Source organism: Siphateles boraxobius, unplaced genomic scaffold (assembly GCF_051911475.1).
Source record: "Siphateles boraxobius isolate OS27281-9 unplaced genomic scaffold, OSU_SipBor_1 46, whole genome shotgun sequence".
Taxonomy (NCBI): domain Eukaryota; kingdom Metazoa; phylum Chordata; class Actinopteri; order Cypriniformes; family Leuciscidae; genus Siphateles; species Siphateles boraxobius.
Window position 1 is genome coordinate 7958068 of NW_027509097.1, and position 23517 is coordinate 7981584.

Genomic DNA, 23517 nt, shown 5'->3' on the forward strand with positions numbered 1-23517 from the left:
CAAAGACTTTCTATCTTCAGGCTTTTCTGTGTCTCGGCAGCACTCAAAGAAAAGACGGGGCCTCTAAGACATCACCCACCTGTTACCCCCCCCAAAACTCCTCGTCTTCCCTGCCACACACACACACCAAAGGTCACAGGCGGTGCATTCCTCTAAAGCTGAGTGGAATCGCTCTGTCCCACTGTATCAACAGGGCAGACTCTCTCTGGAAGACACAAACTCCATTCTGTCCCCATATTACCATCTGAATGCATGGGAACCTGCACAATTACACACAACTGAGCGAGCTCAGAGACAGTTACTTGCACACTAAAGCCTAGAGATGGATTTTGATGCTATTAAAAAAACTACACTGACACTCTTTATTTAGGGAGGTCTACGCCACATTTTTGGAGTGACCGGCTATTCGGGCCATGGCCCTAACTCATTGAGCCTGAATTCCATCAAGATCTTGAGGATCTCTCAAAGCCAAGGCCTCTTTGCCTTTCAGCTCTCTTAATCTTTTTCTGTTTAAAGTAGGAGTCTTTGTTCAGGTGTAGCAGCGAAGCAGGTGGGCGCCCATTTTATTTGATGTGTATCGAGCTGAACTAAAAAAAATTATCAGTTGATGTTTATTTACTTTTTTATATACTTATTCATTTAAAATTAATTACACACACACATGCATATATATAAATATATAATTATGTACCATACATATTATGTTTATATATATTATATTCATAATATTTGTTGGTACAGACTTCCAAACGGGAGAGCAAATTTATTGAATGATATTGAAAATGTAAAAATCAACAAACAAATGCATAAAGTGGCCTGTCTTATATATTATCCTACAAGGTCAAACAATTAGGTAATTTTGTAAGAACAAATATGGTACAAAGGAGGAAAACTATTTCATGACTCTGAAAATGAATTGATAACATTGTTATTCTTGTGAAACTGAAGGGTATTTTATGGTCTGACTGTGCAGAGCTGTTTTTGTCCCGTTCTAGTTTAAGGTCACATGAATTATCAGGACTGTGTGTTCAACACAAAGTTCACATAAGACCAACCAGTTACCATGGACACCTTTCACAAATGAGAGTTAGGTGTGGGAGCGATACGCATTGTATGTGAGTGAAAGCTAGATGTTGTTGCAAGCCACAAATATCCAATCAATTTGACAGATTTTCAGCACTAGTCAGAATTAAGAACGAAGTAAATACCGCTAGGAAAATTAAAGTATGTCTTCGTCAAATCTTACAAGGCTTTACAAGTACTGATCAACTTCTGCATATATGTGAAATTGAAGAATTCTTAAAAAATATTTTGCATAAGAACAGAAACACGGCTTAAAACATTCTTTATCAATTATTTGAGTTGCACCACAGAAATCTGCGTCACTGAAACTATATTTTGTTTTGTTGTTCAATAAGCTACAGGTTTACATTCCAGTTCTCTGCGCCGTAGTCAGATGTCTGATTTGTGTGGGATGTGACACACCTGTAATAACCGTGAACAAGCATTCCATTAACCACTACATATACTCTCAGACTCATGGTTGTTTCAAAACATCCTAACCTTACTTGGAAAAGTAAATAAAGATGGGCATTGTTTGCTAATAAGAGCTTGAACAAATTTAATTTTGTGGCCTTGCAAGTTTACATCATATCTAACGTATCTAGAAAGTAATGAACAGGAATATCAAGTGGAACTCTTTTGAAGAGATTTAGACTCTTTTTGAGGCAATCCATTATTGTAGTGAAATTGATACTCAAGTTCAATAAAACCATGTTTTGCATTCAATTTAAAAGCAGCTACATATTCTGACTGACATTTTAGCAAAATAAAATAAAAATTAGTGATGTACCAAAATATTTGTCTAAAAATGAATTTTAGGATTTGCCGAAACAGTTTTGGAGGACCTAAATCATTGATCAAAACATTGATTGATTAACGCTTTGTGACAGACTAGTTCGAGCGGCAGTGCGCACATGAATGGATCATGTCATCCTCTTTACTACTAGTTACAGCACAAAATAAATATGAATGAACATCAGAAGGTATGTTGAAAGAAACAGTAAAACTTACTGAAATGTATCATGTTAATGTAATTGCTCAATCATTGTTTCAACTGTTGAAAGGTGTAAAAAAAAGAGGCTTGTTAACAATGTCACATGATGTTACTTTTATCTCAGGTAAGCCATTCACTGTCCATAATTATTCATGCCTTAAAATTGCTTGAATGTATCTCTACACCCTTGCTTCATTTAGTCTACGTGGATTCACCAGCTATTTTGCTAAATGTACCCAATTTTTCATATCAGCAGAAAAATATACGGGGATAACTTGGCTTCTCTTGAGACTCCCCTGCTTCACAACATAGTTAATGATATGCTAAATCCCGCCCCCTTTGTGACGTCAGAAACACTAGCAATTTCAAACCGCGTTTTAGAAATTGTCTTTGGTCCACTGCAGTTTTAAGGAGAAAATACTCAGCAATGGTGTTGACTTATGAATTTGCACATGGTTTGTTTTAAAGGTACAATATGTAGGATTTTTGCAGTAAAATATCCAAAAACCACTAGGCCAATGTTATATATTTTGTTTAGTTGATTACTTACAATATCCCAAATGTTTCAAACAATTTGTAAATCGTGAGAAAATTGCGATTTTAACCAAGGAAACGGGGCTTGTGAGCAGGGGTGAGGAGTCGCCAGTCAATGGCATCATATCCGCGTTACCCTCGGTTTCCGCCAGGTTTGCACTCGTTCTGTCATAGTAACCATGGCGACAGACGTTGACAACTGGGTTATGCCTGTTATGCCTAGCAGGACGCTCACGCTGTTGTTGTTTTGTTCAAACATTTTGGACCATGGCAAGCAGACTTTGAGACAAAAAGAGGACTAAAACGAAGATCAACATCTTTCGAGATACCGAGAGCTCCACGTCTGCGACTAACTTCGACTTGACAGACGCGAGTATTGCATGTACTTTATTAGACAGGTGAGCAAATGTACATAAAACAAATGTTATCAATGTTAATCAATGTTATTTAGTTCAACATGATGAAATGTTAGAATATGAGCTGTATATTATTCTAATGTTGATCTAGCTTAACGTACTTAGTCTCATACAGCGAACACACAACCTAACTAACAACATTCAACACACTCAAATGCCGTTTAGTGTGATAGTGTAACTGTTAGAGCAAGTGAAACAGCGCTGTGTTACCTCAAGTTTAATTCGTCTAATAAACTGACCTGTGTGAGTATTAATTCAGCACTTGCGTGTAGTTTGGTAGAATGAAATGTCCTTATTCTTTTATATCCTCGGGACAACGTGTGGCCCTGGTATACGTCTAGCAATCGCGCCATGCTTCACACCACAGTCATGTTAAAAACATCAATGTATTCACTCATCCATCAAAGATCCATCAGCTTGACGACAAGATCCATAATTCAGCTTAATGTGGAATATACGTCATCAGTATACGCCTTTGTTATTGTAAGAGGTTAGCGACCCCTGGTGGCGAAAAATCCTGCATATTGTACCTTTAAGTATATTAAAAAACCACATAGATATACAAACAACATAAAAAAACTAGATTTTTTACCACAGGGGTTTTTTAAAAAGTTCTATAAGTTTTTATAAATATAACATCTATAAAAACTGCATTATGCACAATATAAATGCTTGTATACAACTCAAATTTTATTTGAGTGTTGATTATTAAATACATTTGATTTAATTAATTATTATATAAACTTTATTTTCGTTTTGTTTTTGGCTAAAAACTTTTGGTGCATCACTAATAGAAAAACAATTATAATAGTGTAAATTTACGGCTTAGGTGACAAGCCCAAAAACTGAGAACTGAGCACCCAAGAGTAAAGATGGCAAAGTTGAAATCACACTTCCAGGGGTTCTTTTGCTAGCCGAACAACTGCGATTGAGATGAACTGGAGTATTAATGAATATAACTCCCTGAGTTAGCCTAACAGCTAAAACTGGGCATATTTTCACCTTGTGAAACCATTTGGTCACCCTGTTTATCGAGCAGCTGGCATCAGAGTTAGGCTACTGTGACTCGTTGTCTTCTCTTTCACATCACCTATAGACCAATTTCGAGTCGACGTCACAGTTACGTCACGGCGCTAGCTGGAGGCAAAACAAAGGGAAAACTGCAGGCGGCCAATACAAACCAGCGCAGATTCGGCAACATAATAAGGAGCTTAAATTGTTATTATTATTAGTAAATGTCATCTTGTTGTGTTGTTGGGTGCAATAATCAATGAAAAATGAATATGCTGTATCTGGAATTTTTATTTCTAGAAAATATTCACATTGTTAAAATTGCACCGTAATGTCACTCTTTACATTGTCGTCTTCTTGGCGCTGGCTAGGCAGAACTGCGGATCGTACCACACAAGTCTTGTACGTGACCATTCATCACATAGTTCTAGGCATCTAAAGATTTATATGCCCTCAGTTTCTCTATCGGATAGGTGTAGAAGTCAGGTCACTCAACCGGAGGTAGCCTAGCGTTAACGTTAATCCTGCCAGATCGTCCATCATTGAGTGAGCGTGTAACGGCTATGGGTCGGCCAATCTGGTTCCGTCCGTTAAAATTAACTTTTGCAAATAACAATCGCGGTCCTGGGCAGTGAGTGACCTTGCACATTAAGATAAAATCGGATTTTCTCCAGTCATTGTTAAAAACAACCTAACAAAACTTGCATACTAACGTTAGGGAACCGGCCAGAGGGATCGTTCTGCCACCACCTAAGCTCCGCCCACAAAAGACGTCACCATGTTTACCAACTGAAAAGGGGTCTATAGCATTATAAACATCTCAGCATTAAGGTGGTTAATCTAGATTTTATGCCAGAATGTTAGGTTCACAATACCATATCTTTTCCACAGAACTCCTGATTCACATAATTTGATAAGATCATGCTCATGCCTCAATGGGCATATTGGTGTAGTCCAAGTCATTTAGTCGTATATAATCCCCTTAAAAGGCTGAGATTAGCATTACAGAGATATTACGTAATTGCATGCATCCTAACACCCAGGGTCGATTATCAGGAGGCCCGCTGAGACAAAGCACAATGTTTATGCACAAAACAAAGATGTGATATCTGGCTCTACCAAGAGCCTTCCCTCTTCAGTTACACAAAGAAGAGCTTTACTATTATCATAAATCATCATGGTTCATGCCCACTGTCATAGACGCTTCATATCTGGAACAGCACAGATGTGTCAGTGTCCAAGTGCTGATAAACTAAGGGAATAACACTTACAGTACTTGGAGGAAAAACTCTGAATACATATGTAAATATTCAGTCTCAATTTAAAATATCAGTAAGTCAAGGGCAAAGGCAACCATATGTGGCAATGAGCAGTAATGTAGCATTTGTTTTTCAGGCAATGTGTGAGAGCTCCTGACATATATTAACTAGCTAATTCCCTCCTCAGCCTGTGACTTTAGGCTTTTGTCTGCCAAGCTGGCCCTTGACTTAATGTTGTACAAACGTTGTGTGAGGGTTGGTTGAAGGTTTCCTCTTAATCCCCTTCCAGCCCACTGGCCGTGGGCAGCTGCACTCGGATTACAAAGACCAGCAACAGGCGACTCAAATAAAGGCACACCAACACACACTTCTGATAATATACAAATAATGTGTGTGTGTGTGTGTGTGTGTGTGTGTGTGTGTGTGTGTGTGTGTGTGTGTGTATGTATTTGTGTGCTTGGGTCTATAAGGTCATTATGCTGGCAAAACATTAATACCAAAGGATCTCAAATTCTAAGTAAACTTGATTGTTTAAAGCTAGCCATTGATACATTTTTTTGTGATAATGATATATATTAAAAATAATAACAATAATAAACTGTTTTAAGAGAATGAATTAGTTAGTGTACATTTTAGTAAATTCCCAAACTCTGCTAATAAGAATGCAGCTCTCTAGGAATTACTATTGGACAGAAAAGTGAATATAAGCCAAAACAGAGTAGGGGTACAGTTCTGTCAAGCTTGAAAAAGATAACCTCAGTCTATGAGTCAGGCTGGGTCGGCCTGGGCCTCCTTCTTCACAGTGCCCCAAACTCAATAGTAAGAGGTCTTTGAAGGCTATATGGATTGGGGGGGAGGGATATGGTACCAAGCACATCCTAGTCCCAGAGATTTCCCCTGGAGTCTTTTTTTTTTTCATCCTCCCCACTTAGGTGCTGACGGGAAAACTATAGGTTATAGAGGATTACCCTGGGCTGAACTGACCAGCTGCTCTGTGTCAGACATGACACAAGCCAGACGAAACTCCCACAGAGACACCCACTGCAAGCACCCATCACCAACCAGTGACAACAATAATAAACAATGAAACCACATGCTAAAAATCTAATTATACTGATGAGGCTGCTATAACTGAGAAACATCCATTCTTGACTGTCAGTGAAACCTGAAGGAGTAGACAATTTAAACTGTAGATATACAGTGCCCCCTCCCCCCAAACAATTGGAAAGCAGTCACACTCAAGATGTATGAATCACATTGCAGTAATTCCATGAACTAGATATTCTGTCTTGGTACCTGTCTCTAATGTAATACACCAATACTACTACTAATAAATAAATGTCTCAGAAAAGTTAAGTTAGTTAGTTAGTTAAGAAAATGGCAGTAGTTAAGGAAATGTTTATTCATGTGATTGTGGATGCAACTTGGTTTGTGGTGTTTTTTTAAACTGTGGACATGCAAAACTAAATATGGCTAGCAAAAATACTGATTACTAAAAAATCTTTTTGCAAGTATCATGCTTGAAAAGATATAAAAAATTAAAAAATATATATATATAAACAGATAAACGCAGATTAAACATCCAAAAGCATTTTGGGGATAAAGTAAAGTTTTTTTCACATAACATGGGAATGTCATTAAACACTAGAGGTTGTCAAACAAAGGAAATAAGTCTGGGGAGGGGAGGGGAGGGAGAGCTAGAGAGACACAGAGAATGAGGGGTTGAAGAGACAGACAACAAAAACTCTGAAAAGTAATCAAACCCGTTGGACAAGTCCCCCCTCCCTGCAAGTTTCCAAGTTCACCTCTGAGTGAAAAAAAAAAACCCATGAAACTGCTCCACACTGACAGCTTCAATAGACAGTCTCATAGACTTGCATACCCTGCATTAAGATGGTGACAACACAATCAGCACTTTTGGCAGTTCCTGAATTGATTAGGAGAACTCTAGGAAAAGATCAAAAGCTAGCTATAAACATGGGCTATATCCATGTGGACATTTCTAAAAATGTTAGTTGATTCATTTTGTTACATAAAGAACACCCACAGCCACCATCAAGGTGTGTTTTGCCCCTTCTCTGACCTCACAAATTTATTGTCATGGTATTGAATGTGCTGCTGGTACTGAGGTGCTTTACCTTGTTTCTTTTTCCTGTTGGTGGCAAACTCTGATTTCCTGAGAGAGCTGGGTGCCGTCTTCCTATAGAAGCTGTTCCTGTCCAGTGAACCCACATAAACGGGCTTCCGTGTACGGCCATGACCCTTCACATCCAGTTTTTCTGAACACCCGCGATCGCTGTATTGGTCCTTTTGGTCATAAGTGAGTTTAACAGGATCCTCATACGACCTTCTCTCCTTCAGTGTCTGCTTGTGATAAACATCCTTTTCCCATTCCTTGCAGTGACTTACACTGTCGTGGTCAAAACTGTAACAGTCTTGTTTCTGTTCAACTGAATTTGACCTTACATCTCTGTAACGCTCCCTGCTTTTCTGGTCATACTGATCGCTCTCACAACCCTTGTCTTCATAGCAGTCTTTAACACCACTATCATAACGTTCGTCTTTCCTGCAGTTTCTAACTTCCTTTTCTCTGCATTCATACTGATCTCCCTCTCTGTATTTATAGGAGTCTCTTTCCTTAAGTTCATAGCGATCCCTCTGTTCAGACTGGCTATTTTCTCTGTAATCATACCGGTCTCTTGGTTTGGGGTCATAATGGTTATCTTTTTTACGTTCGTACAATTCCTTGTTATCAAATTTAGAGAGTTCTCTTTCAACTGTCCTTTCTCTACTCAGCTTTTCTTTGTAGTCACAGTAATCTCCTTTTCTTTGTACATTCCTTTCATAGTCTCTTCGATCAAGTGAGTCCCTTTCTCTATGCTGGTAGATCTCGCCTCTCCTACGGCCTTCCTCACAGTGACTACGGTCATAGCGGTCCCCTTTTCTGTCGTCACTCTGGTCTTTCTCTCTACGATCATAGCGCTCATACTGGTAACTGTCTCTGGAGTCATACTGGTGTGCTTCTCTATATTTGTACCGGTCATTTTTCCTTTTGTTGTAGTGTTCTTGATGTTTACTGTCATAGTGTTTGTCTCTGCGGTTATAACGGTCATACTTATCCAGCTCTTTATGGTCATAGTAATCCTGGCCCCTGCGGTCTGCATTTCTGTATTTATCTAGCTCCTTATCATAGTAGTCCCGGTTTTCATGGTCGAAACTGTACTCATACCGATCTCTGCGACTATAAGGTTCGTGACCCTCGAAGTACTCATCTGATTCCCAAGAGTGGTACCTGGTCACATGATCAGGATGTTCCTTACTCCTTGGGCTCTGTGCAAAGTCTCTGTCTTCAGAGTAATCCAGTTCTTCTCGATGTTGATAGAAAAAGTGATTGCCGGTACATTCCTGTGGCATCCTTGGCTCCTGGTACACTGCTTCTGGTGACTGATAGAAGAATTGTTGCGGAGGGACTTCTTGGTAAGGAATCTTGTCCCAGTCCTCGTATTCCCAGCATTGTTGACGGCACCCATTGGCTTGACCGAGGTAGGCTTGTTGCTCCCAGTGTCCCGGTACAGGTCTGAAGTCCTGTGGGCACATGATTGGCTGCTGCTGAAGTTGTTGCTGCTGTTGAAAATGAAGCATTTGCATGCATCTTTCCTTCTCCCAGCCCTCACTCACCAACTCCTCCACGCTCTTACCTCTCTTGGGAGGAGGCCTCTTGAAGTCCCAGGGCACTGGGGCAAATGACATAGGGTGTCCTAGGGCCAGCTGTCCCTTCATGGCTGTGAGAGTCTGCAAACAGGGTAAGCTCTATTAGCTTCCCCAGATTTCACATTCCAGGTCCAGATGTAGAGGACTCCACCTGTCATGCATGCTCAAACTCTTGTTCTTGTTCTAACTCTCTTTCTCTGACGGCTGACTGAACAGGACTGTCTGGTTCAGACCTGAGAAACTCAATCTCTCTCTCTCTCTCTCTCTCTCTGATTCTCTCTCCGCCTACCCAGCCAATAGGAGAAAGAGAGGGAAGGAGGTGGGGGAGGGAAGAGGCAACAACAGAGACTTGGCAAAGGGGAGGCATTTAGGGTTAATCATTGAACGTAGTCACATGAATGGATTACAGGGAGGCTGTGATTGGCTGGAGTCTCTGTTTGCACGAAAACACAGGCTGGACTTCACAAAAGAGGAGGGAGCATTATCCTCTTTCATTCCACAAACTTCTTTGAGATGTTTTTAAACTTGGCATTACTCAAGCAAAGCTGAATCTGCCTTTTAGGCTGTTGTGCAATTAATACAGGTATTTTGAAGCTGTACTATTTTACAGTTTTTGCTTGCATTTTTAAGTCTAGCAGGTGTATGCTTACAAAAACAACCTGACACTGAATATTATGTCAAAAGCAGGGTCAAAGCTTTATCTGTTCTAACTTGCTCATCATACGTATTTTAGAGAGAAACAAGGTTACCATTAATTTCATAATCTTCTACTTTCATGTTTCAACAAGTATAAAGTTGGGCACAGGCCGATTATTTCAGAGAGCACTGTGCAATGCAGTGCCTGCATACTTCACAATGAGCCATTGTTAAAGGCCGCCCCTGGTTTCACAGGCTAGGGCATCTTTTCATGCGAAAAAGAAAAAAATGCTATTCATTCACATCAGTATAGTATATCACTCCCCTCTACAAAAACGACAAAACAGTACACAGTACTCTGATTTCGTACTGCACACAGAGCTGAGAATCCGTCACTGAACACAAACCCTAGTAATGTGAAAACAAATAGGAATATAGAGAACAAGTAAATAGAGAACAAGAAAGTAGCTTAAGGTGTTTTGCTAGAATTATTTATTGGATTAAAATGCATAATATTGCACAAGCTAAAACTGAAAATAAAGTGAGAATAATATATTTTGCAGGCCTGCTTGCTTGCCCTCTCTTCTTTATTAACTTTGGTATTTTGATAATCAGTTGTTAAGATCTCACATTTCTTTACATGGGACAGACCGAAACTGTGTGCATGTTTTTTTTTTTCACTTCAGGGACATTATGAGCGACATTCCTCTTGTGTAATGGAGTTGTTTTACTTTGTTTACACAAGTACAACCCTTTGAAACAGCACTGAACTTACTTTCAAACATGGTGCACCTGGTGCCTTGTGTCAAAAAACACATTTAATATATTTATATCTCAAATCTGCCAAACAAACTCTGCTAAATATTGTAGGTCAATAGCTAAAAAAAAGAGTCAATCAGAAGACAAAAAGTTTTACTGAAAAAATTATGTCTTTAAGGAGTTTGAAACATCACTCTGTAGTTAGTGGCTCTTAATGTACTGGGATACAGGGGGGAAACAATATATGAAAGACAAGTTTGTGGATCAAAAGCATTCGAAACAGGCACTGTCCCTCAATGAGTGCTTGTTTCATACATTTTGATCAGTTCAAAACTATCAGAGAACACAACAAAACCCAAAAAGTAATTACATCAACGATGCTCATGACGGAGATGAGGACACAGGTCTCACATGCCACTCCTTTCATCTCTGTTATTATAATAGCCCTCCATCCAATCTCACAGCCTTTCTAGCAGGCGATGGGATCGTGCAGCTCCTTAAAGAGCCTTCTGTAAACCTGAATAGGCTTTCATGTATGAGACGGGGACAGAAAAGCTGGGAGCTGGAGATTAGATCCAGTACACAAATGAGCTCTTGATGCTTTTTATGAGCACACAAACAGATCCCAATTAGAACAAGGGCTGTGGACGGAGAAAAAGAGCTAGGACACTCATTCACAGATACACATATAAATGGGCCAGTCAGAACCAAAATCACAACTCTGTCTCCCTTTTAACAATGTGACTATGGAAAGAACTGTTCCCAGAAAGAGAATAGCACATGAGAATATTAGAACCTGTGGGTCTGATAAGACAAAAGTTTTTCTTTTGTCTTATCAGCTCCAAAACAGCTCCAAAACTGCCTTCAACTCTTTCTTTCTTTCTTTTTTCTCTTTCTTATCCAATATAGTCTTAAATAACTTCTAATCATATCTTACTCCAAATTTTTAGTCCATTCCAGAAGAGGTGACTATATAAAAAATTAGTCTCCTCCCTCTTTTACAAAACTTCTGTTCACGAGCACGGCTCCATGGCTGATAGGCTCTTGAGTGACTCCTTGCACTTTAACAATAAATAACCATTGTTTCTACCCTCCCTGCTGAGAAACACACCCTGTTATCATAAATGTGTACACACACACACACACACACACACACACACACACACACACACACACACACACACACACACACACACACGCGCGCGCGCGCGCACCCACGCACGCACCTACTTAAATGGAGAAAGAGAAACCCATGAAGAAATGAGGCTACTTACACCATTATGACACACAATGACTCAAAGCTATTCTTGTAAGCATTATACACCAAAATAATTATGTTGGGAATTGTGATAAACTAATTATCTTTAGCTGTATTACATGTACAGCATACTGTGTAAATACACACACATTATAAAAATACACAAACAATTATTTTGATTAGTTAGGACAAAAATGTTAAATTTAGTAATAAAAAAAAACTAAAAAAAAAAACTAAAAGAGGCAAGAGGAAGAGAAAAAATAATTTAAATTTTAAATTGATTCAACAACACACACAAACAGTGTTGCTGAGATCCACTGCAGTTTTTCCAAGACATATAGGCGTTACAGAAAACAAGTGGTATTCACCAAGACTTTGGCAGAGCTCCAAACCAAAGGCATGCATCACTGTGCCTGATAATCACTTCCGGAGAGACACTGATAAAGCTCCATTGCTTTAAAATGTACCTAACATCAAATCCATAACCCAATCCAAGTTTTAAATGGAATTCCTTGTCCCTTACACTTGCAAATAAATGGCTATGCCTAGCAAGCAGGGTACACTTAACAAGTAAGATGTTTACACAGCTGTGTGCAAATGGAATATGTGAGACACATAATGGTGTCACATGCTGTGAACACAAAATCACATTAAGCAAGAAAATACAATGCTTTGGCTATGAAATAGTGACTAATTAACTAAAGCATTCTCCACATGAAAGGAAACTTCCTTTTAGAACTCTATAAAACCAAATGCTAAGAGATATACATCATCCTCCCCTCCCTTCCACTCAGCTCAAGTCTTACCTGGTGCATGTGTGGTTCTGGTTCTAAGAACATGGCCAAAAATGGCTGTGAGACGCACCACAGGCTGCAACAGAGAGCTCCAGAGTCTGGCTCTGAAACTACTACTGGACATTATCTCTAAAGAGGCCCAACTACCATATGTCGTCCACTACTTCACCAAAAAACAGGAGCAAAACCGAGACATTGATTGTGAGGGTAAATGGACAAGCAGACAGAAATGTAGAGATAGACAGCAAGAGAGAGAGAAAAACAGTGGTGCAAAGAGGCCACTCTTACTATAGGTTCAGAATGTATTTCATATGTATGTGGGGAAAAATGTAGCCCACAGGACCAGCATTCCACACATAGGTAATATACCGATGTTAATGAAATTATAAGGTGATACCTTTTAAATTATAACTACACACAAGATCTGGCCCATAGAGCTCACAAAATGTTATACTGTACAGTGAATCATATGCACAATGCCTCACATTATCAGACCTTAGCAACTGTTGTGTAAAAGACATGATATTCCCAGTGCCACTGTCTATTGGTTTTATCCACTCTTAGAAACAACAAGGTGGTTTCTATCCTATACGAAAATTAGGTCCACCTATCATTGGTTCAACCCTATGCCCGCCCGGGTGTGTTGTACTCCTTGGTTATGTGTAAAGGTCAAGCAGAGACCTTCTGTGAAAAACTGCTGAATATAACACAACAGCGTTGAGAGAGGGTTAGAAGGACGGAGGCTTGTAAATTCCTCTTTCAGATCGTAATATAGTTGACAACAACTTTGAGAGGATGTTGGCAAACCAGCCAATGTATATTGATATAGAAGGACTTCATAGGAAACAAGTTATGTTGTAACACACAGTGTTGGGAATTTTAACATAAATTAACAAGTCCTGTCTATCGACACACCCAGTACGGTGAACTTTGTCTTGCATGACAGTTTCAAAGGCATATCGAAATCATAAATCGGGAACACCTATATAACACACAAGATGTAATTTGACCTCAAAAGAAGATAGTGGATGGATATTGTGAGGAAATTTAAATAATAATTTATAATAATAAATTAATTATAATTTAATGCATGGCTGAACACACTGGCCAGCTGACAGGTTGTTTTCTAGAACAGTAATGAGCTGCTGTTCTCTTTTGTCAGAGAGTGTGACCAACATAAAACAAATAAGAATGGCTTATGTGTAAACACTAAGTCTCAGGGAAGTAAGTCGAAGAACTCATTGATACTGTCTTACTTCATGCTACTACATATATTTCAGATTTTTACAGAAATAGCCAATAAAACACAAATAATCAGTTCCACATATTTTTTTCTAGCAATAAATGCAACTGCTTGGTGTCATTGAGCATTCAACAGGAAACAATAATGTTTACAGGTACAATGTACATGACTGCCATTCATTAAGTGAAAAACATAGCATTTTAAAAATAAAAATAATAATTAAGATTAAGTACTATTATTATTATTATACTGTGTGTTTGTCATGTTTGTCACTAACTAATAATTGTTTTAGTTCCAATTATTATTTTTGTTAAATAATAAAACAATTATTAGTTAGTGAGAAACATGCAGCACTATAATAACTTCAACAACAATAATTAAATGATGCATTTCCTACTTTTTTTAATGAATGAATACTAAATAAATTAATGAATATCAGACAAAATAATATCTGTATCAGTTGTAAAAACACAATCTACTGATGTGAGAATAAAAGAGAGGAATTAAAGACTACCTTGCAGCTGCTGCTGCTCCAGGGTTAGTGTCTCCATGGTGTAGGTGCAGAATTCCAGATTCTCCAGAGCCTGTTGTCTCGAAGTCTCATCCTGCTCCTCTTCCAGCATGACCTGCAGCTCCTGGGCTGTGTGAGAATACATATCAATGTCTCTTTCCACCTCCTCCAACCTCAGGAGTAACCTGTATTGCTCCTGCTCCCTCTCTCTTTCTCTCTCCATCTCTTTCTCTGTGTCCAGAGCATCATCTGCCTCTTCCACCTCTTCAACAGCTTCTTCCTCTTCTGGCGAGTTATAAAATGGATTGGAAGTGGATGGAGGGGGACGGGCCGTCACAGCATTGGTGCGTGGACATGGAGGAGGTGGGCGTGGTGCCGGACGTGCGGGTCTGTAAGGCTGAGGAGCAATACGACCATTGGTCTGAGGACAATGCAAGTTTGTAGGTGCTGGTGGCCTAAGGACCCGAGGTCGAGGAGGAGGTGGGCGTAGCATTCTCCGTCTCTCCAGAGAGGAGGATGCGGAGCCAGATGGAGAGGAAGTGGTGGGCAACAGATGTTCCATCGAAGAGTCGGAGGAGCCACGGATTATGTCATTCTCATTGCTGTAGTCCATAATGGAGAAGTGACGGGAAATTTTGTTGCCCCATCCGCCACTAACCTCCTCCCATCGACTCTGTTCCGTTGCTCCATTGCCATGACCCGGTAAGCTCCTTTCGAACTCTATCAGTTGCTGAGAAAGCTTGGCTTCAAGTTCCCCAGATGACAGATCCAAAATCCCCATCGTCTGAGATGTCGGTAACCCATTTGAACCCTGTCCTTCAGATGCCCAGTGGTTGCTGCGGCCACCGGATATGAGATCCGCATCATTGACACTTGCATGTCGAGTTAGCTTTTTCTGCCTGTTCTTCTCACCAGAGGTTTTACTGCTGAAGGGGTTTCTGCTGTCATGAGAGGCATAGCTACCATTGTTTCTTGTCCAGGTGAAAGTAGGTGAGGATCTGGAGGGAGGATTAAGATTCTGGTTCCTCGTGATGGGTGCTGGGGGAGGTTCTCGTAAGCTGGTGTGAGAACCGTTGCTATATTGCCGGTTGCTGAGAGCATGGAGAGTTGGCCTGGGGGGCAGCTGGGGTCTACCCAGATTGGGGCTGCCCATTCTGGTCCTTCGGACTCCTCTGTCGGCTGAGCTACTTGCTCTGCGGGGTTGCGTTTGAGGGAGTGGGGGTCTTTCTCGACGTCTTTCTTGTGACTGAACCTGTGATTGACTTGGAGTCATTCCTCTCTCTTGAGAACTTTGATCGGAGTTCATGTAGCGCACATGGTCATCCTTTCTTTCCTGCTCCCGGCGCTCAAAGTAATCCAGGTCCCACACCGTGTTGTCTTCCTGGGTAGTCCACTCTTGCCCATATTCTGCAACAGAACGATCAAGCTGAACTGAGGTATAATCGGGAGTGTAACATTCTTCTTCTCTCTCGGGTACACTCATTTCACTAATTAAAGTCTCAGTTTGTGGGACGATTTGAAGCTGTCCTTCCATTCTGACAAATCGATGGGGAAAAACTCCTCTTCTGCCATGTATTTGCCCCTCCAACCACCCATCCTCCAGTGTAGCGAGGATACGAATCCTATCACCGACATCAAAGTCTAGCTCGCCTGGCTCAAGGGCCCGGAATTCATAAAGCGCTATACCGTATACAGCTCCCTCTTCTTCCTCCTCATCTTCTTCCTCTTGCTGTTGTTGAGTCTCCATTTCTGGATTTTCCTCATCCCGCTCTACCTCCTCTCTTTTCTCCTCTTCTTCCATGCTGTAAGCTGGATACTGTTCCAGGGTCTGAAGTTCAGGCTCCTCCATAGGTGAGCGCAGGTGTCCGAGCAGCTCCACAAATCCCTCAGGGAAAACTCCTGTCCTGCCAGCCAGCTCTCCCTGGAGCCAGCCAGGTTCTGGCAGGCCTATGATGGTGATGACATCACCCTCGCGGAAGTCTAGCTCCTCGTCCAGCTGGGCATGAAGGCTCATGAGGGCACGGGCCTGGCCCAGTGCATGTGGGGGGAGCTCAGAGGCCTGGGCGGCTGCACTGCGCTCTGACAGCTGCCTGGAACGACCAGAAAGCTCCAGCTCTTTAACGCAAGACACAGGGAAGAGCCCACGTGAGCCCCACGCATTATGCCCTCTTATCCACACAGCATCCACACTGCATTCAGCAGCAACTACATCACCTACAGCAGGAGAGATAGAGAGAACAATATATAAGCATCCGAATAAAAAAGGACTGAGATATCACAGAGTGATAACCAGAACAAGAATAATGGCAATAAATACAATTCCAGTTGTATTTAATGAATCCTTACTGAATCTTGTTTCATTTGATTTGTTTCGTTTCATTTTTTTGTGTGTAGAAATATCTAACATTTTTGAAAAAAAGACAAATTTACTTGACGAGTTTGTCTATATAGACTGTATCTTGAATATATCTATTAAGAATTTATTTAAAAAAATTTATTACATATTTATTTGTTTGTTTTATATCAACATCTAAAGTTTTCATGGCAAGAACAGTGTAAAATAATTTTAAAAGAAATAAGTTATTAAATGAATAAAACAGACAAACTATTAGTATAGACAAACAGGATAAATAACTTTGTAATTAATGAACTGAAACATAACTGATTTTTTTCTTGTGATGCTTTTTCTACATAAAAGTACTGCCAGTACATTGAGACAGCATAAACTTTTATTAAAGACACATTAAGACTAGTATTCAGACTCAGAGAATATGTATTGCAGTGATAATCTTTTTTTCTTTTTGTTTATTAAACTATTATTTTTTTGATTTGACATGGTGTCTTAAATTCAATGTAAATAGCACAAGATTCTAAAGGAAAAAAAAAATAGCAAGATGCGAAAGATATCCATCTGCATGTGCAACAGAACAACAATCGGGCCTTCTGTCAAGCTTAAAATAATCATATAACCTACATAAGGTCTGAGATGGATTATGTTTTGTATTATGTGCATTTGTTTTATTTGTATTAGCTAATACTTATTTACATAAACATCTTTTTTCTTAATTGTATCATGCAATTAATGTTTTAATTGTTTTAAAAAATGTTTTTTTTTTCATTTTTATTTTAAAGTCATTCTGTTAATGTGACAGTTCATAGGTTTGAAATGACATGAATAAATGATGGAAGGATTTTCATTTTTGGGCGAACTATCCCTTCTAACTATCTCTTCTGGAAATGTAACTTTTAGCGGTCTAATTGCGTTTACACTCATATTCGCAGGTAGGGCAAAATACTTAATTCCCTTATGCTGTCTTTGTAAATAGCATTAGAGCTGAGTGAAGCTCACCTATGACCTCAAGTCACTTTGCATGGCAGGAAAAAGGCATTGGTGTGGTCAGTTTTAGTAAGCAAACACACACACACACACACACACACACACACACACACACACACACACACACAAACACACACAAACACACACACACACACACACACACACACACACACACACACACACACACACACACACACACACACACACACACACACACACACACACACACACACACACACACACACACACACAGGAGCCAGAATGTCCATTAGAGTCACAGGGGTCACATTCCACACAGAGGCTCTCTGCCTCCCATTGTGTTTAACTCATAAACTAGAAGAGCGTATATGATCCCCACTGACATGATAGTGGAAACTAAATTAATCCAGTTGTGTTTTTCACATCAAAATAAAGGATGTGTGCACTGGACGAATCACAGTTTCCACATTAGATCAGTACTGACTACTACAAACACTAACAGTGTATTATGCAAAACACCACAAAACAATTGTCCAAGGTAAGCAATGAAAAGAAGAAAAAACATTACAGAACAAATTGAAATAACAGATAAGTAATATATAAATATGATTTTTTTTTTGTATTACCTGTTGGTATTATGAGTATTTTTTTCTTTACACAATATAAACACAACTAGTGACATCTAGTGTTGAACTGGGATCACTTCTTAAAATGGCATTTTCAATTGAATATATAGTGCTTTAAATCTGGAAACTCTGATGATAGAAGCTTAAAAGTAGACCATAAAATGGATATATCAGGAATAAACCAGATCTATGAATCAGAGCCTCCATTTTTAATTCAATACAGCTAAAACAGCAAACAGAGGAATTAAACCTCTAAATCCGCTCATAACAGTTAATGTGTTCAATGGCTACAGTAAAGGTGATGTACAATCTAGGGCTCTACTCTCTACTATAAAAAAGAAATTGTACCTCTGATATATGACATTATGCCACTCTGAGTAAGCAGGACTTATGCTGAAGGAAAGAGAAAATAGAAGTACAAAGGGATTTAAGGGTCAGCTACCTAATGATATTTCAACGGTAATCTATGTATGGATTACACTTCTTTGTTAAAGCAATAACTGGTTCAAAGATTCTGTAATCATTAAGAATAAACCTGTTCCAAACCTGTATGATTATCTTTCTTCTGTGAAAAACAAGTCTCCTGATACCCCATGATAGCTTTTTGTGAGGGAATGATTTTTAACCCTTGTGCATCCTTATTGACATTTTTGGATTTTTCAGTTTTTTTTAAAAAATTTTTATCACTTTGCCTATGTTAATGCTAACTGCATAAAATTTGGCACAGGTGTGTATTTTTATTGGAATTTTACTATTTCACTGACATTTCCTTTAAAAAATCTATTTTGCACTAGGTACACAAAATACTCCCTCTCAGCACCTTTTGGACAAAAATGGCCCCATTGAAACTGCAATTTTTAATCCCAGTGCCATTTAACTATAAAATGATGCAATCTTTGTTAAGAGGCTTCCATTCTGTTGGCAAGGCTTCAAAATTTAAATTTTTACTATTTTTTAACCAGAATGTGCCATTTTTCCAGGTTTGGCCTATAAAGCAAATACTCGCTTTATTCCTATTTTCTGCTTCGGCATATTAGAGAGCCAATTGGGTAAATTGGGTGTTTGTATTGATGTCTGAGTGTGGTTTGTGTGTGTGTGTAATAAAAAAAATGTGTGTGTGTTTGTGTGCTTGTAATATTGAGAGAGAAAAACTCAACTGCAAATCTAAAATCCAATCACTGTGTGCACCAGTGGAGTTATGCTCGCACCCAATGGGGAAAATCTGTTACTGCGCCCAAACAAAATCTTACCGAACGCTAATTTTTTTTAGACGATAACCTCAAATTTGGAACACAACTTGTTTAGATTTATGGCTTTGAATTTATATCAGTTTTGGAGTTCAACATGTTTCATAAAATATATATTTTATATAAAATAATGTTCATAAATAATTTTCATAAACTTGAACCTATATAACACTTTTTTGGATATACTTATTACTTTTTTTTTTACTTCAGCAATTATCTGCCAAGGGTCTTCTTTAAAATGATACCAAACTTAAGTCTGTGCTCCAAAGATTAAAATTTTTATGTAGCTATGTGTAACTTTTTTTAATTGATGCACAAGGGTTAAGATATTATTGCTATAGTTTTTTTTTCTTATTTTCATTTTTTAACTAAAGAAATTGCAGAATGTCCAAAGATTCATGATTGGGACTCCATTATGTCATTTAATTTTTCTGTGAATAAAGAAAGTCATACAGGTTTGGAATGACATGAGGGTGAGTAAACGATGCCCTTAATGTGCGGTGCGGTGAGTAAATGTGCATTAAACATCAGCATAATTCATTATTTTTTACAGTTTCCCTTTGTAGTGATATAGTATACACATTCTTTATATTTCAGAATGGCATCAAAATAAAGTGTATTTAAATAATACCCTTTAAACTTAATGAACCTGGACAAAAACTAAGACTAAGAGTAAAATGTCTGTACCTCTCTTTAGTGGTAAGTTTACAGATTCCACAGAGTTAAAGTCATTGATGCACACATACAGATTCTCGCCTGTCTTGGTGCTTGGGATTACAACAGGTTCCACAAAAGTGCTGGGAAACTGGCCTGAGGGCAGAAAGAATGAAAAGATATCAACACCGGTGTGAAAGGCAGAAGACTACATGCATTGTGGATTCCTTTACTGTGACTTTACCTGTGACTCCATCTTTGATTCCAAGCAGCCAAAATTCATCAACAACACTGAGCACTTCAATGACCTCTCCAGTAAACAGAGGGAGTTCCTCAGAGACGCTGGGGAGGAACTCGAACACAGCACGCACCACCGATCCAGCCTCCATGTTCACTCATCACCTGAGCATCACAAACAAAAGAGAGAGAAGAATCAAACATGACACCTATATAACAATAATAATACATTAGACAAAGGGGAGCTGGAGCACTGCTGGTATCCCTTGAATCCTCTGGTGCTCTTGGAAGGTTTAATTCAATTGTTAATCTTTTTTATGAATAATAATATATTGTTGGTTTCCCAATGTATTTGTCAGTTTGATGCCTTTTCCTTTTAAAGAAGAAAAAAAAACACTCATTCTGAAGTGATGAGCTCAAAACATGATGTCAGACCAGATGTTTGGAAAATAAAAATCCTCAATTATGAGGATTCAGGCCAATTATTAAACATTTAGATTTGTTTGATAAATAAATAGTTACATGCACTCTTTAATATCTCATGAAATATCTTGTTTAACTCTAATAAAGTAAAAAGTGTTGTGAATGCCATTTTACATTGACTTTCTCTGTGTTCTCAGCTCTACTGCTGATGGATCTTCAGCAACAAGGCAAAAGAAAATCACATCTCAACTGAATTGTAAATGTGAGTTTAAAGTTTAAATTGAATCAAATAGACGGATACTGTATACTAAAAGCAGTAATATAGCGTAAGGAGTGTATTTTGCTTCATAAACAAATTATGCTTAAGAGCTGATTCTTTTAATGAATCATTCAGAAAAGATTTACAACCCTAAGATTACCCGTTTGAATCAATCTGATGAATCCTACCCTGAATTAACTAACTGAATCATTCAGAGTGGTTACTGAATCAACATCTGACTCACTGAACTGCAAGTTATCATTACAAGTGACTTTGTATTTCTGTAATGTTAAAAATAATAATAATAATAATAAACACATACTGTTCGAAAGTTCAGGGTCAGTAAGATTTTTCTGAAAGAAATTAAAACCTTCAAATCAGCATGGATGCATTAAAAGGATCAAGTATGATCGAGTAATGGCTGCTGAAAATTCAGAAGGAATAAATTACACTTTAAATATATTAATATAAAAACAGATATTTTATATTGCAAATTTTAAAATTAATATTTCACAATGTTACTTTTTTCCGGTATTTTTGATCAAATAAATCAGCCTTAAATGAGAGAGAAAGAGGAGACTTTTTTCAAAAACATTAAAAAAGAACATCCCAAAACGTTTGAATGGTAAGTGTACATAGTGAATAATGTGCCCTGTGTGTACATCCCCTAACTCTTTTGCACATTAGCTCGTTTAATAGCATCTCCACGCACAAACAGAATTGACTGCAACAATCTAGCACAAGTAATAGTTGTGATAAATGGCTCAAACCTCTCTCACATTGGCACAGAGCGATTCTTGTTGTTAAGCTCTGATGAGATTGACTAAATAAATGTATATTTGCATGCTGAAGAAACAGGGAGACTGATTTCACCTCTCTCTTGGACAAGAAGAAGTTCAATCTGTTTACGCCCTCTAAAAAACATTAAGTCATTCACATGAGAGCAATAATGGGGTGGAGGCCTTGTGTAGTCCACAGTTTCAGACAATGATGAGTCAAAGTTCTGTGTGCATGAAGTATAAGTATACAAAATGAATTTGCCTGAGCATTTGAACATATTTATAGGGGAGCATGTTTCTGCCAGAATGGGAAGCTAGGTAGTGATAGTCCTCCTCCACGACTAACAAACAGAGACTGATCTAGCCTAGCCCACTAATGAAGCCAAGCCCAACTGAATGGAGAATTAAGTACCACTGTGAGAGTGTGAATACGAGAGAGACAGAGAATGATAAAGAGAGGAAATGAGAGCTGAAACGCACATGTTTAAGAAGCTCAAAGAGCTCTCTGTCTGCTGTGTGTCAGAGTGTGTGTCTCTCTCTCGGGACCTCTCAAGTGTCGGGATCAGGGGTAACAGGTGACCCGACTGGAAGGTGACAAGGGTCACAGAAAGAGTCATGTAGTTGCCAGGTGAAAGAGCGTCTGAAAGTGACATTCTGTCCTTGCGTTTCTCATAGAAGATTGTGTTTGAGTTAGGCTGGTGTAACAAAAAAAAGGGCTTCTCTTGTCAAAATACTACAGCCTTAAATTCCCCCTGTAGTCAATAATTTTATCCCTTAAAACTCATCTTTGATCACCAAAACTACATATTTAAATGTTTTTTCCATAATAAAATGATTTATGCCTAGCTTGAATGTAACTCTGCACACATGCCTCATTTAGTTTACGCGGTTCTATGAATATGCTAATTAGCCCTGCCTCCCCTCACTTGCGACAGCTCAGAGATCCACGTGATTGGTTACAAGGCAGTTTGTGACGTCAGAAACACCAGCGATTTCAAACAGTGTTTTTGAGGCCATTTTTGGTTCACTGCAGTTTTAAGGAGAAAATACTCAGCAATGGTGTTGACATGAATTTGTATATGGTTTGTCTTAAAGCATGTTAAAAACACCACATAGACATACAAACAACATTAAAAGCTGGATTTTCACCACAGGGTGAAACTTTAAAGAAACTCAAAATCTAACTTTAAAAGCATAGTGTTAACCCACACTACTCCTCTTCCCCTGTCGCGGAACACAGTATTCATGGTGTTTTGAGTCATAGAAGTGGAAGGAAGAAGTGATGCATAGTATATCAGTTATCAGCAGATATTACAGAATTACAGATTGATATTGGAGTAAATCATCCAATATTGGCTATTTAATTGTGCATGCTCAGTTCCTCTTTTTGAGGCTAACGAAAGCTAATTTTAAGTTATTTTGAAAACATTTTAAAGTAGTGTGATACTACTCACTCCCACTCACCTTTATTTATATAGCGCTTTTTACAATAAAGATTGTTTCAAAGCAGCTTTACAGAGATAACAGGAAAATAATGTTGCAATAATATTGTTAAATATAAAATTAAATGTCCCCAACTAAGCAAAAATACTAATAGATACTAATACAATTCTACACCATTTTTTATTAAATTAAAAAATTAAAAAGTAAAATCTTCAATCATTATAAATATATACTGATATAACGATATACTGTTCAAAATTTTGGGGTCAGTATTTGGAAGTCTATTCCTCACAGCCTCACTTTCATACCTGTCATGGTGCTGTTCTGAATAAGGTCTATACATTA

General features: G+C 38.6%; 1 protein-coding gene across 7 annotated transcripts in view; it reads right to left on the reverse strand.

Moving 5' to 3' along the window:
* The window catches only part of dnmbp (dynamin binding protein), a 61684-nt gene that overhangs the window by 15201 nt on the left and 22966 nt on the right, over nucleotides 1–23517 (reverse strand). For 2 of the 7 annotated variants that reach the window (XM_077200580.1, XM_077200581.1), the window contains exons 2-4: nucleotides 20276–20433; nucleotides 20065–20187; nucleotides 14192–16402 (exon numbers count right to left, since the gene is read on the reverse strand). In XM_077200580.1, the coding sequence (XP_077056695.1) occupies nucleotides 14192–16402; nucleotides 20065–20187; nucleotides 20276–20420 (2479 nt within the window). In that variant the 5' untranslated portion in view covers nucleotides 20421–20433. Of the gene's footprint in view, nucleotides 1–7414; nucleotides 9239–14191; nucleotides 16403–18478; nucleotides 18519–20064; nucleotides 20188–20275; nucleotides 20434–23517 lie in introns of those variants that run through there. The other 5 variants (XM_077200585.1, XM_077200584.1, XM_077200583.1 and 2 more) reach the window with 4 other exon arrangements.